The sequence below is a fragment of the Mycteria americana genome, chromosome 2 (assembly GCF_035582795.1).
Source record: "Mycteria americana isolate JAX WOST 10 ecotype Jacksonville Zoo and Gardens chromosome 2, USCA_MyAme_1.0, whole genome shotgun sequence".
Lineage (NCBI taxonomy): Eukaryota > Metazoa > Chordata > Aves > Ciconiiformes > Ciconiidae > Mycteria > Mycteria americana.
Window position 1 is genome coordinate 141,592,756 of NC_134366.1, and position 12,805 is coordinate 141,605,560.

The window sequence follows — 12,805 nt, forward strand, 5'->3', positions numbered from 1 at the left end:
TTTTTGACGTACCTAAATTGTCCATGTGTTGTTTTCTGGGTATATTTTAAAATTAGGAATGCTAAGATCTCATACCAAAAGTAGCTAAATTAGTATAGATACGCTTACCCTAATTACTATACAGTAGATATATATGTCTTGACCTACCTCCAGCATCATTTAAAGGATATAACAAAACTACAATTAGTGCTGTGTAAGTTAATCTAGGCTTTTAAGTTACAAAAGCATTGCTGTTTTGTTATTTTATTGATCAACTTTCATGCCTTTGAAAATACAAATTCCAGAATGACATCATGCCCAGTAGGAGTAATTAAAGCTATCTGATGAGGGAATTTAGAAGTTGAAAGGGATGATTGTAATTGATCCTGATTCAATCCTATTACAGCTTTTTATAGTTTAAGCTCTAGAGAAAGCAAACTCCTTGTCAAGGCTTTATTTTACGGATTCCTTTGTGTGTGCTATGCTTGCTGGTCTCTACTTTCCCTTTTAATTTTTTTTTTTCCTGTAGTAAATAATGAGCTGCCGCCTGAAATCCGGCTTGCCAGTGGTCAGCTAATGGGTGATGACCTGTCCCTCCTTACTGCAGGAGAGCTGTCACCTTATATCAGTGACCCAGCGCTGAAGCTATTCCAGTGTGCTGTTTGCAACAAATTCACCTCTGACAGCCTGGAGGCCCTAAGTGTGCATGTGAGCAGCGAACGCTCGCTCCCCGAAGAGGAGTGGAGGGCTGTAATTGGAGACATCTACCAGTGCAAGCTCTGTAACTACAACACTCAGCTCAAAGCGAACTTCCAGCTCCACTGCAAGACTGACAAACATATGCAGAAATATCAACTGGTGGCTCACATTAAAGAAGGGGGCAAAACTAATGAGTGGAGGCTGAAGTGTATTGCCATTGGCAACCCAGTTCACCTCAAATGTAACGCCTGTGACTACTACACCAACAGCGTGGATAAATTGCGCCTACATACTACCAATCACAGGCACGAGGCAGCCCTGAAACTGTACAAGGTAAGCCAGTGACAGCGATTTCAGCCGGCACCAAGTAGACTAGGAAATTAACTGTTTCGATGCTAATTGAACAAGACTTTGATTAATCAGCAGAATAAATGTTTATTGAACATGTGTATAATCGAACAAAATCTATGCAGGCTAGTCAGGGAGGAGCGTTCCTGATGAGTCACGTTGATTCACCTGAGGGCCTGTTTAGGATGTTCTTTCTGTGAACGCAGGGAACCTAAGTTTTTTTTTTAAAAAGTTCTCTCGTAATAAATGACTAGAGTGGTTTTACATCTCTTATAATCTTTTCAGACTTTGTCCATTACATTTTGATCAGAAGCTTGACGGAGATTATGGAAAATGATGATTTTTCCATACCGAGCATAGGGAAGGAGATCACTTTCTGGCATATGTATCTATTTGCAACTCTAATCTCTCACAGCCAAGTTATTTTACATTGGTATTTTCAGTAAGCACATGCAATATGCCACATTATTACCAAGGATATTCAAAAGTAAGCACTGTCATCCTTTTGTCTGCCCTTCTTTTCTAAGCCAGTAATGATTTTTCAGAAACATGAAAGGGTGTGGTGTAGATAAATATGTTAGTAGAATGGCAACTATATTTTTATCTTTACTGGAAAAAACTATGTGGATATAATGAATATGTGGGAGTGATGAATACCATTTATTACACAACTTGTCATGACTTTTTCCAAACCCTAATTATGGGGTAACTTATTTTCTGCAGTGTGTTTACTGGATTGGCTTGATTGTCTTGGTTCATGTACAAAATATAACACATTCATTTCCAAGATGAATAACTTTGTAACTTATTAAAAACTTCTTTTGTCTAGGGGATATAAAAATTCAGGAAATATTGCAAACCATTAGTCACTGTAACAAGCTCTAAATATGATTAGAAAATCCATTTTGCAAGTGTTATCTATTGATTTATACTAGAAATCTGTGATAACTAAACTATCAGGAGTCATCTGCTGATTACAGCAACTATGCTGGCTTTCTAATCATGTTGAAAATGTGTACACATGGAACAAATATAGAAAAGCCTCAGAAGACCTCTAGTTTAAGCAAGAAATAACATTTTGCTGGTGTTCAACCATGTTCAAACAGTTGTTCTGAGCTAACACAGGGTGCACAGGCAGTAACACGGGTTTCCGTTTTATAACCTGATATTTGTAACCTTGGTGGATCTGCTATGGACAAAAATGGCAGTAACACAAGACTGGGTCTATTATATTGTCCCACAGTGCTGGCTGCTCTGCTAATTTAATCATGTATTTTATTTAAATAGCATTTTTCCTTAACTCTAGGGACGTGGGGTTTTTGTGCTTGTTTGTTGTTTTTTTTTTTTTAAAGATCCAAAGTCCCGTTTTGAAAAGTGCCAAAAAAGCTGAGAGTCTAGTGACACAGTTAGCCTGCCTCAGCAGCAAAACTGCCTTCAGAAGCTCCCGCTCCTTGTCATCCATGAAGCGGTTCCTTGCTCCCTCCCGTTACACTGATTGTGGAGCCACACTCTAAGTCAGGTTTTTTAAATGATCTAGGTCAAACATAGCTGGTCCCCACCTCTTTTTTGGAGTGTTAACCTGGATTATTTCAATGATCTGTTTTATAATGCCGCCATTCAGAGAGATGCTGCTGCAAACTGTGTCGCAGATAGGAATGATAGAATGGGAGATGGGAAGGCAAAGGGCTTTTCTCAGATGGCTTCACTGCCAAAGCTTCAGAGACTGTTGAAAATAACATGCCAGTTGCTTATTTTTTAAATAAAACTATAGGCATAGCTATGGAGTTGCAAGGTACAAACTATCTACTCAAAACAGCACTCAACTCACTTCACTCACTCAACCTGATCCCTAGAGAACTCTTCATCAAATATGTTTGGGTTTGCAACATGTCCTACAAAACATTTGATTTAGCATACTAAGGGAGCGAGTCTCAGCTCTTAGCCTTCATCACTAAAAATGTCCTGCTGCTGAACCTGCTTCTTTTCCAGATCCTGATTTGTTAGATCGAGCAATTTGGTAGCGCGTATGTGGTGCAGCTATCATACATGGCAGATGACCAGCAGTAACCTTTTTTCAGTCTCTGAATCAGTTAGGGTGAAAGACATCCCAGTGGAGAAAGAATGCACCTAAGCTCTTTGACGCCCTCGAAGCTTCATGTCCTACAGAAGGACAATTGAAAGTGTACTGCTGGTAACCATAGGGTTGCAAGTCTCCTGAGACGTGTATTTTTTTAAGACCTGTTCCTAGTACTGCTAGTGAGAATCTCAGCTTTTTAAAAAGTTTCTGCCCCTCATGACTTCTTAAAGAAGCTTGAAATTTCAACCCCACTAAGCTTAACAACTCTCAGAAAGCAGATAGCATGTGCATGTGCGCACACTGTTTTTATATAATCTCATTTTAAGGCTAATATGAAGGAGGGGAATGACTTATTTAAAATATCAATTGGGCTATTAGTATTATTATTTTTTAAGATTTGGGGTTGGCAGTACTACAATGTGTCCCAAATAACCAAAATGTTCTAGATGTCTATGCTTTATAACAGAATGTAATGCCTCTGTATGTTACCCAGAAAACTTTACTTTTAATTGTGGGTGTATGTTCAGGCCTCAAGGTGGAAATAAATGAGATTTTGAAAGTCTGTAAAGTTATCTGCTAGCAGACTTGATAGTTTTGTCAGGTCTTGGTGAAGCTGTTGACACCAAGAGAGTTGTAAACTTTTTTCTCTTGATACATCAGATAAACTTTTAGAGCACCTAAGGAAAAAAAAGAACATTAATTTGTATGAATAATAGATATATGCCTTGGGAGCGATATCGAATATTCATGAATTGTGTTTATATTCAAGCAGCTCCTCTAACTCTTTTAAAATTAAGGTGCTGTGAATATGGTTTGGCAATAAAAACTTTAATACTAAAACCATCTGAAGGCACAGAAAAAAAAATCTGTGACTTTGTTCCTTTGCTTTGTCAAGTACCTCAAAGTTTTTTCTTTAGTCATTTATATTTATTTAAATGTTATAGTTTTGTGAATTTTCTTTTTATAAATGTTGCTGTAACAGCTTGATTTCTCTTCCTGTGCTTAACTATTGATGGAATAAAAGGATGTCTTTTCATAACTGTAGCTTTTAAAGCGACCATGAACATCAGAGTTTCTCTTCTGAAGCTGTATAATTTTAGGCAGTATTGAAATGTCACTTTTAGAGTTAGATTCTAAATGTGGCAAAGTGAGACCTTTAGCTGGTTTCTAAGTTATTTCAAAAAGAATTGGCCTGATTGCTCCTTACAGAAGTGCAGTATTCAAATGGTGTTGGTAACGTGGCTGCTAGGAACCAGAACAAAGACGGCCTTACCCTGAGTGAACTCAGCTTGGGCTAAATGAATTTCCCAAAGACTTACATTTGGAATTGCGGAGCTTGATATTAGCAAATTAAACCACAGAAGAGTTGCGAGTCCTTCGCGGCATCCATCAAGAAGCATTCAGTGACTCCACCAGTAAACAGAGAAAGCCTCTATAGCAACAGAGTGCATTTCCATGCCGCGGGAGGAAGCGTTCAGCTCCTGCAGATTTGGGAAGCTGAGGCAGGACAGTGATCTGTCTCTGTGGATATAAAGTACATATAGCTGGAACTGCTCTTCAGGAGGCCATTTTGTAGCTTAGTCAAATAGCTTTTGATTCAGGGAACCGCATATATCGTGTCCTGTGCTCATAAAAATAGTTTCCAAATACTTTAAATAAATAAATAAATACAGGGTAGCTTTTCTGCAAAGTAAGCTGGAGTGGCCGAAAAGAAGTTTTGGTTAACCAAGTAACTGAACGACAGGATCGATTTCGAATCACAAATAAATATTTAAAATTAGTCTATCAAAAATATTATTCAATTAGCTGATCATAGCTTTAAAAGACATTAAGTTTATATTGGGTATTTACTATAGATTATGTCATGTGTGCAACTATTTAGGAGCTCAGGGAAAGTGACAGGCAGCAGTTAGCAGAGTAATACTGAGCTGTGTGAAAACTACCTTGGTTTTCCCTTCATTGACAAAATATTGATCCATAACACTATTAATGCTATGATTGTCAGTTCAATTTGGATAGATCGCTTTACCTCTTGTGTTCTCAAACAGCAAAGATATTACCCAAAAGGAGTGACCTGATTTGAGTTTAAGAAGGTTAAAGGTTAAAGGTTAGCTCAAAAGCATCATCTGCCTAGCTGCTTAACTTTAAACTGATCAATTTAATGAAAATCTGTTTTGCAGATGGTGTTTTAATGTCTTTGGCAGGATTTAGGCAGCTTTAACATTAGACGTACGCTAGTAAAAATTATTTCTTTATTTGACCAGAACAACACCTTTTCTTTTATGTTTTAAGGTAAAAGGCATGTGGGATATGGTATTTTGGCAAAGGACCCAGAAGCAGAAAGTGTTGATGATCTTTCCATATGGGCTCAAAAACAGAATACCTTTATGTCTATTGCTAACGATGACTGAAGAAACAAACAAAGCTGCATTCATTTTTTACCATAATGTTTTACTTTGAACTCATAAAAAAGAATTTCAGTCAGAACTGTCCTTGAAAAAAGCTTGTCTTCTTTGCCTAGGGTGGAACGCAACAGCATTAACGTTTTTAACCTGGCAGAGCACGCCGATTGTCTCTTTCAGAACTTGTATTTGTAGATCAGCAGTATTCTTTTTCCTACTCACAAACTGAGTAGTAATTGTGTTACTTAGCTGTAGATACCATAAATAATACGGCAAATTAGTCAATCCAAATGGTAAGTTTTATCTGATGGAGGTTATCTGAATAAACAAAGAATTAGATCCTCAGGAGTGTAAAGCAGAGCTTTGTGTTTATGTCTTCTGAGAATCTGGTCCTCACAGTTTTTGCCAAGATAATTAAGTTTCAGCACAAGCAGGTCTTTCTGTTTTCAGATGTATGCAATTCAATAGGAATTTCTTGGGCTGCTAATGCAATACTATTATATGTTAGCTTTGTAATTAGCTAGGACTCTATCCCTTTGCTGAAATGCATTGTAATATTACACACACAAGCATAGCTTGCATGTAGCAGTCATGAAAGTGGTGCCCTTTGTTTCATATTGACCTTCCAACTTATTTAAAAAAGAGTTTACAAAGAGCCTTTGTTTTGTCCACAAATGATCATAAACAGCTTTCTAAAGAGCCCAATAAAATGAGATAATCACAAATGTATAACATCACATATCGAAAGGGTGGAAGAACAAACGGGGCTTTTACTGTATTTTATAGGATGGATTTATAGTCTGTCCTTGGGTCACTTAGGGCCAAGAATTTTCACGGTCAGCTGGTTGGTCCTGCTAGCTAGCATCCTCTGCAGGAAATGCAAATACCATGCAGCACCTGCTCTTCAGCTGGGGTTATGCACTGCTTTTTTAAAGCGAGGTGTCCACTTCTCTGCTGGTTCAAAGTCAAAATCTTAATTAGACTAGCTTTTTTCTGCATCTGTCATCAGCGAAGCAGAATAGTCTGTCTGGATTCCATAATGCTGTTTGCATATTTGGATTTTAAATCAGCCAGGGATATTGAATGCTTTGCTCATCTTTATCACGTGCAGGAGGCACAAGTGGGATTTAGTCCTTAGGTAACTTTTAGTGTAACAGTTCCCCAAGGAACACTGCTTGGGTTTTTCTCATTATCCTTGTTCTGGATGAAAGCATCGTTGTTAGGAATTAACAACTGAGGTGGGGGGGTGAAGTATATGCATACGGGGACGAATGGACTAACAGCCCCAATCACTTTGTTTGCTTTACTCTGTTTGGCATGAAATGTTGATACTTGATCAGTCCGGAATTAACAGAAAGTCACATTCTTTTCATTTCAATTGTCCTGCACTAACTTTTTAATTTAAAATCAAATATCCTAGATATGTGCCAGTCCAATTATTGAACTGTCATTGTCCCAGTATGATGGTAAAAGAGGTCAGGAGATTGTGCAGCATTGATTTGCATAAAAATCATTGTGGAAAAGGAAATTGGAATATGTCTGCACATCTGAGGAGCCAAAACATGTTTTGCTTAATCTTATTCTTGTTGTTTGTTTAGGTGAAGAAAGCTGTTTTCAGTGATAAACAAAAATTGCTCTAATTTGTTGCTAAACATAAACCTCACGATAGAGGATTTTTCAATTTTTATAGTACTTTTGGGTTTATGTTCATTTAAGGTTTTAAATGTTTTATGAAATTTAATTTCCACTGCACATTTTAGTTACTGTAATTCAGATTATGCTGTTATGCTTACATGTATAAAGAGAAACCAATGTTCAAAGAACACACTGTATAGTCAGCTTTACATAGCTATACATAACATATATGCCTACTGTATGTACTTATACACTATAGACAAGTACATTTATTAAAAAAAAAAACCAAACAAGTTGCGGGTTAGCAGAATAGTAATTTCAAACCTATTCTTTTTGTTTTAAATTTAAAATATAATAGTAGAGAAATAATTTTCACATTATATTTCATGTATATTTAATTTGATATTCAGATGTTGTCTGGCTCTCAGATAGTTCTGCATAATGTTCCTTGTAAAAATAGCATGCGTTGTATTCAGCTTATGGTATACTGCTAAAGCAGAAAGGTACTCTCAAATCACGGTTTAGAGAATTCCCATGTCTTCCATTGAAATGGCGTCCAGGATCCCAGTCCGCGTGCTGTCCTGGGTGAGGATGTATAAGGCCACTCTTTGAAAGGAGTGTGTACTAGAATATTTGGGCACGACTTGCAATGCGCAGCCTGCCCAGTGGAGCCTGAGCTCGTCTCTCCTCTTGCAGAGCAGGAAGAGTGAGCAAGGAGGAGAGCAAAAGCAGCATAAAGAGGATCAGCCTCATTTATTCAGTATGCTCAACACACAAAATGGCTGTATAACAGCTGTTTTTTGTGCCTGGAGTTCTTTCATTCTGACATTAAGAGAAATATGTAATTATTTCTGACTGAGAGTCAAAGTAGAGATGCAGTGTATAGTGTATGTAAGAGTATTATGTCAATGTGAGTGCATGTGTATATGTGCATAAATAGATTGCAGCTATGGATTTAGCAGCCACTCCCTCTCAGCCTTGCAACATAGATTTTCTTGTTACCCTTAGGAGATTTTAGCTGATATTATGCAACTCACTACAGGTGTCTTCTCTAAAATTGTAATTACAGTTTACCAGGCTCTCCCAGGTGGGATTTTTCTCCACCATCTCTTCCACATATTTAAGAATGAGCACTTAAAAAAAAAAAGACTAAGACATGACAGGAAAGTTATATTTTGACGTGCATATGTGTACTTCAGCTTTGCTACTGCTTTTGCTAGTGATTTAGGAGAAACTTTCTCTTGGTCTATGCATTTGTCAGTCCATCCAGACAAGATACCAGAATTGGGAAATTATAGGAGGGTTGATGGGAATAAAACCTTAGAGACCTCATATGTACAGGACTGAGCTTTGAGCTGTTTGATACACAGCTCTTGAGACTCTGTTGGCTCTGTCTTGCTAGATAGACAATTTTCTGCATTTTTTTTTTTTCCTCCTTCAGGGTACTGCTGGAGCAATGCTCCAGTCAGATTTTGTAAGGAAGGATAGTGAAGAGGCTGGTTTGAAATGCTGAGTAATACCAATTCTGTTGGTTTTAGCAAGAATTGGGCACAATGCAGGAGACATATTTTATTGGATAAACTTCCATGTGTATGTTTGTGGGCAAAATACAATATGGTACAATAGGAAATAGGTAATAATTACATTAAATGTGGGTAGGGTTTTTATGTTAATAAAACATAAATTACAAGGGTTAACTTGTAATATTTTTTGATCCTGGTGGTCTGTCTGTTAGGCTGGGGTACTTAATACAGGCCGATAGCGCAGAATGATGATCATACATCCTCGTGCTGATATATAAAGAAAGCCAAGCTCTGCTAAGAACCGCAAGACCTTCTCATTGTGGATAGCCGTGAATGAGGATGTCATGGAAATGACCCCCTTGGTCTGCAGCAGAAGGTGCCAGCCCTGCAGTTCTGCAGCAAACAGATACACAGAGTATTGTGCACCATAGCCTCAGGGGAAACTGTATTTGCTACTCTCTCTGTGGGAGGGGAGGCATTAAGATAATCTTTAGCTTTTAAAGGCAGGGGGCATTGAAGGAAACAAAAATCGAGCAAAGGTAGTCCTTGAATGATGAAGTCTGCAGATTCCCATGCCTGGGGCATCCTACTGCAGTAGCAGTGACAAAATCAGAAAAAAAAATGGTTTTGTCATATACAAAGAGTATGAGCAATACTCCTTGCTTATATGCATGAGTAGGAAACTGCATATTGGTAATGGGAGCCACGAACGGTAATATACTAATCTTACTCCAAGAGTGGATATTTGACCACATGAGTTGCCTAACAAAAAATGTCTTTTTTTTTCTATTTAAAATTGTTATCCTAGAGTGTTAATCAAACCATTCTGTTGATTCACGTGTCTAAAATACATGAGTATATAACTACTGGTTTATTGCTGGATTGTGTGCAGGGCAACCTAGCATATAGGGACAGTATTCAAGAGTCTGCCCAAAGAAGAGTGTTTATTTGTAATCTCTGTTCTCCCTTGTAAACTCTCCAAAAGAAGGACATACGCAGCTTCCTTGCACTGCTCCTGGAGAGAAGAACTATAGAGCCACCTCTACCCATAAAAGCAGTACAGAATTTGCTGTTCAGGGATAGTTTGTGCCCAAACTTTTTATAGAAAAATAGGTTACCCTTATTCAGAGACAGTTCAAGATCAATCCTGTTGTGATGATCCTGTTTAAAACAAAGGCTTACAGTGGAAACTCTTCTTACCAGAACTTTAGCAGGCAATTCCAATGGTCTATACCAACTTGTTCTAAAGTTGTTTGACACATATGGAATTTTTCCATTGATATCCTAAACTTGTGACTGGGCCTACAGCAGTCCCCGGCTGGGGGAGTGGGGGAGGTCAGTTGTCTCTGAACTGCTTTACTAAGAAAGAAGATGTTTTCCATGGGAAATCCTGAAAAGTTGCAACTGGCTCAAGTATCATATCAGGTATGATCGATGTTATCCTCATGCTAAATTCAAAACTCTGGGTCCTAAAGGCAAAAGAAAAGGAAGGGTACTTCTTCTTATTCATAGAATTGTGGAATCAGAATATCTCGAGTTGGAAGGGACCCATAAGGATCATCGAGTCCAACTCCCTGCTCCTTGCAGGACTACCTAAAATGAAACCATATGACTAAGAGCACTCCTTGAACTCTGACAGGCTTGCTGCTGTGACCACTTCCCTGGGGAGCCTGCTCCAGCGACCCTCTCAGGGAAGAACCTTTTCTTAATGTCCAATCTGAACTTCCCCTGACGTAGCTTCATACCATTCAAACAACAATGTTCCTATTTTCTATGTAACCTAGACAAAAACTTGCTCTCTGGGAAATAGATTGAGGCAAAAATACTCAAGTTTTCTAATTGAATAAACACTTTGTGAATGACCAGAAGCTTGATATTTTTACAGCTAGAACAATGATACAAAGTCTAAGGAGGATCTTGGTATTCTTGCTCTTTGTGTCTGCTAGTGATGAGAGCATGGAAAAAGGCTTGCTTTACTACTGAAATGAGACAGCTTTTAGTATCTAGATGTTACTATTTTGGAAACACCCTTTGGCATTTGCAGATGTGTACGCAGCTAATGAATGACTGGAAATTAGGAAGAATGAAGCTGGTGGAAAAAACGAGGCCAAACTGCAAGTGTTTCTGAAAACCTTATGTCCTTATTTGTCCAGGAACTTCTGTGACTCGAAATCTTTGACCCAGGAGGAAGTCAGGAAGTCAGTGCTGGGATATATCAGAGCAGGAGCTTCTGAAGTCAGCTCTCAGATGACAAAGATCACAGGCCACAAAAAAAATAGTTTAAGACTAATTTTCCCAAATTTGTGACCTAGAGTCATTGAACAGATTTGAAAACACTACTGTATTGGCCCCTAGGACTAACCCTGTTGCAGCTGCATCTCAGAAATAGGTATTGTACCTAAGATGTGGATATCCTTTGTCAGTTTTTGACTTGCTAAGGTAGTCTCCTAGACGATAATGAATTGGATAAGCTGTCAGTGTGCTCTGTCTCCCTGTTCCTATGTCCATTGGTATTTCTTGTAGCACATCAGGCTTCACCAGTATCTTTATGATACTTGAATTTCTGTGGCTTATAGAACTCAAGGGCTTTAAATCTTTGAAACTAGTCATTAGGACTCCTGACGGGTATTTTTGAGAAAGAGCAAATCCTTTCTCAGACACTCTGTAGTCTCTTGGAATGATTTTTTTTTTCATTTCTTGAAAAACAAGAACAGGTTTGTGAGATCACCTGTGACTCAACATATTACATGTAGGACCTGGATCCAGAAGTCTTTCTAGGGTGTTTCTTTTCTTTCATGACTTCTCCACTGAACAGCTCAAATACTGTGGTCTCAGCTACCTCAAAAGTATCAAACAGATGATGAGGTTTACCTAAAGGATTTTTGGGGTATACGAAGGACAAGAGCTACAAGAAGAGTTGTATGTATGTAGTATTTTTTGTGATAAGAAAGAGAGTTGAGCTGGTAATCAATAAAAGGAGAACTCTGAAATCTCACGTTACAGAGTTCAAGCCTGTATCCCAGTTCCCTCAGCTTTTGTGCTCTGCAGATACAAAGGCTTTGTGCCTCAGTGTTCACAACAGGAACTAAACAAATGTCTCTCCTTTACCTGTAGTAGTTGCTTGTCCTAATAGATTTAGAAGGTAAGCTCAATACTATCTGGACTAGGAAACAGAGCATGGCCTTGGGGAAAAAGAAAATGTGTGTCTAACCAAGCAGAAGTGAGTGAGAGGTTGGCCCCCAATATGTTTGGCAGTCTAAATGGACCTTATAGAAATGTCATTAAGCATACCACTTAATTTCTTCACATAGGTGAAGAAAAATCTAGCTGTCTTTCTGTCTGCCTATATTTATCTGTACATGTGCTAAATACAGTGTCTGTTACTGGGAGGAATCAGAGGTGGAGTCTGAAGTTGTTCATGCTCATGAGAACTTTTAGAGAGACAGATATCATCCAACGCTAGTGTTAGGGAGGAAGTCACTGTTGGAGACTGGGTTTCTTGCACAGGGGGTGCAGTGGGGGGAAGCAAAAAGGCAGGTGTGTGTGCTTATAAAAGTGTACACTTCCCAAGAGCATAAACAGAATTTAAAACTATGTGTGTCCATACATACCCCAGGCTGCTACTGTCACCTGCTATAATACTGTACAAAGGTCTATATATGTTAGTGTCTGCCGTAGTAAAGGTTGGATTTCCATTTCTAATTTCCTCCTCCCAGTTACTCATAATTTTCTTATAGACACTTTTAGGGCTGAAATTATCAGGATTTGGTCTGGGTGTAAAGAATATTTCTTTCTTCTTTGGAGCTGTTTCTGAGTCACTTAATCATGCAATATCTTTCCAACCTGTCCTAATGAAAAATACTGCATTGCAAATAAAGTTAGTCAAGTATATCTCTTGCAGTGGCTGTCCATAACAGGAAAGAATGCTATTTTAGAAGCAACAACACATGGATAGACCAAATATGCAGTCATTGTCCTATCACAGCAAATTATACCATTAGTCCACCTTATCTAATCTCTTTGCTCCAGACTGGCTAACAACAATTGCTTCTCAGAGCAGAGAAAAAAAAAAATCTTGCATGGGCAAATATGGAATAACGTCGCTCATACAGGAAAATTCTTTTTTCCTTGTATGTCTTCTG

The 12,805-nt window shown here is 38.3% G+C and overlaps 1 protein-coding gene across 2 annotated transcripts in view; it reads left to right on the forward strand.

The window, feature by feature from the left end:
• ZFHX4 (zinc finger homeobox 4) overlaps positions 1-12,805 on the forward strand; it is a 151,896-nt gene that overhangs the window by 26,906 nt on the left and 112,185 nt on the right. The window contains exon 3 of one of the 2 annotated variants that reach the window (XM_075494839.1): positions 509-1,011. In XM_075494839.1, coding sequence (XP_075350954.1) covers positions 509-1,011 — 503 coding nt within the window. The remainder of the gene's footprint in view (positions 1-508; positions 1,012-12,805) is intronic. The other variant, XM_075494840.1, reaches the window with a different exon arrangement.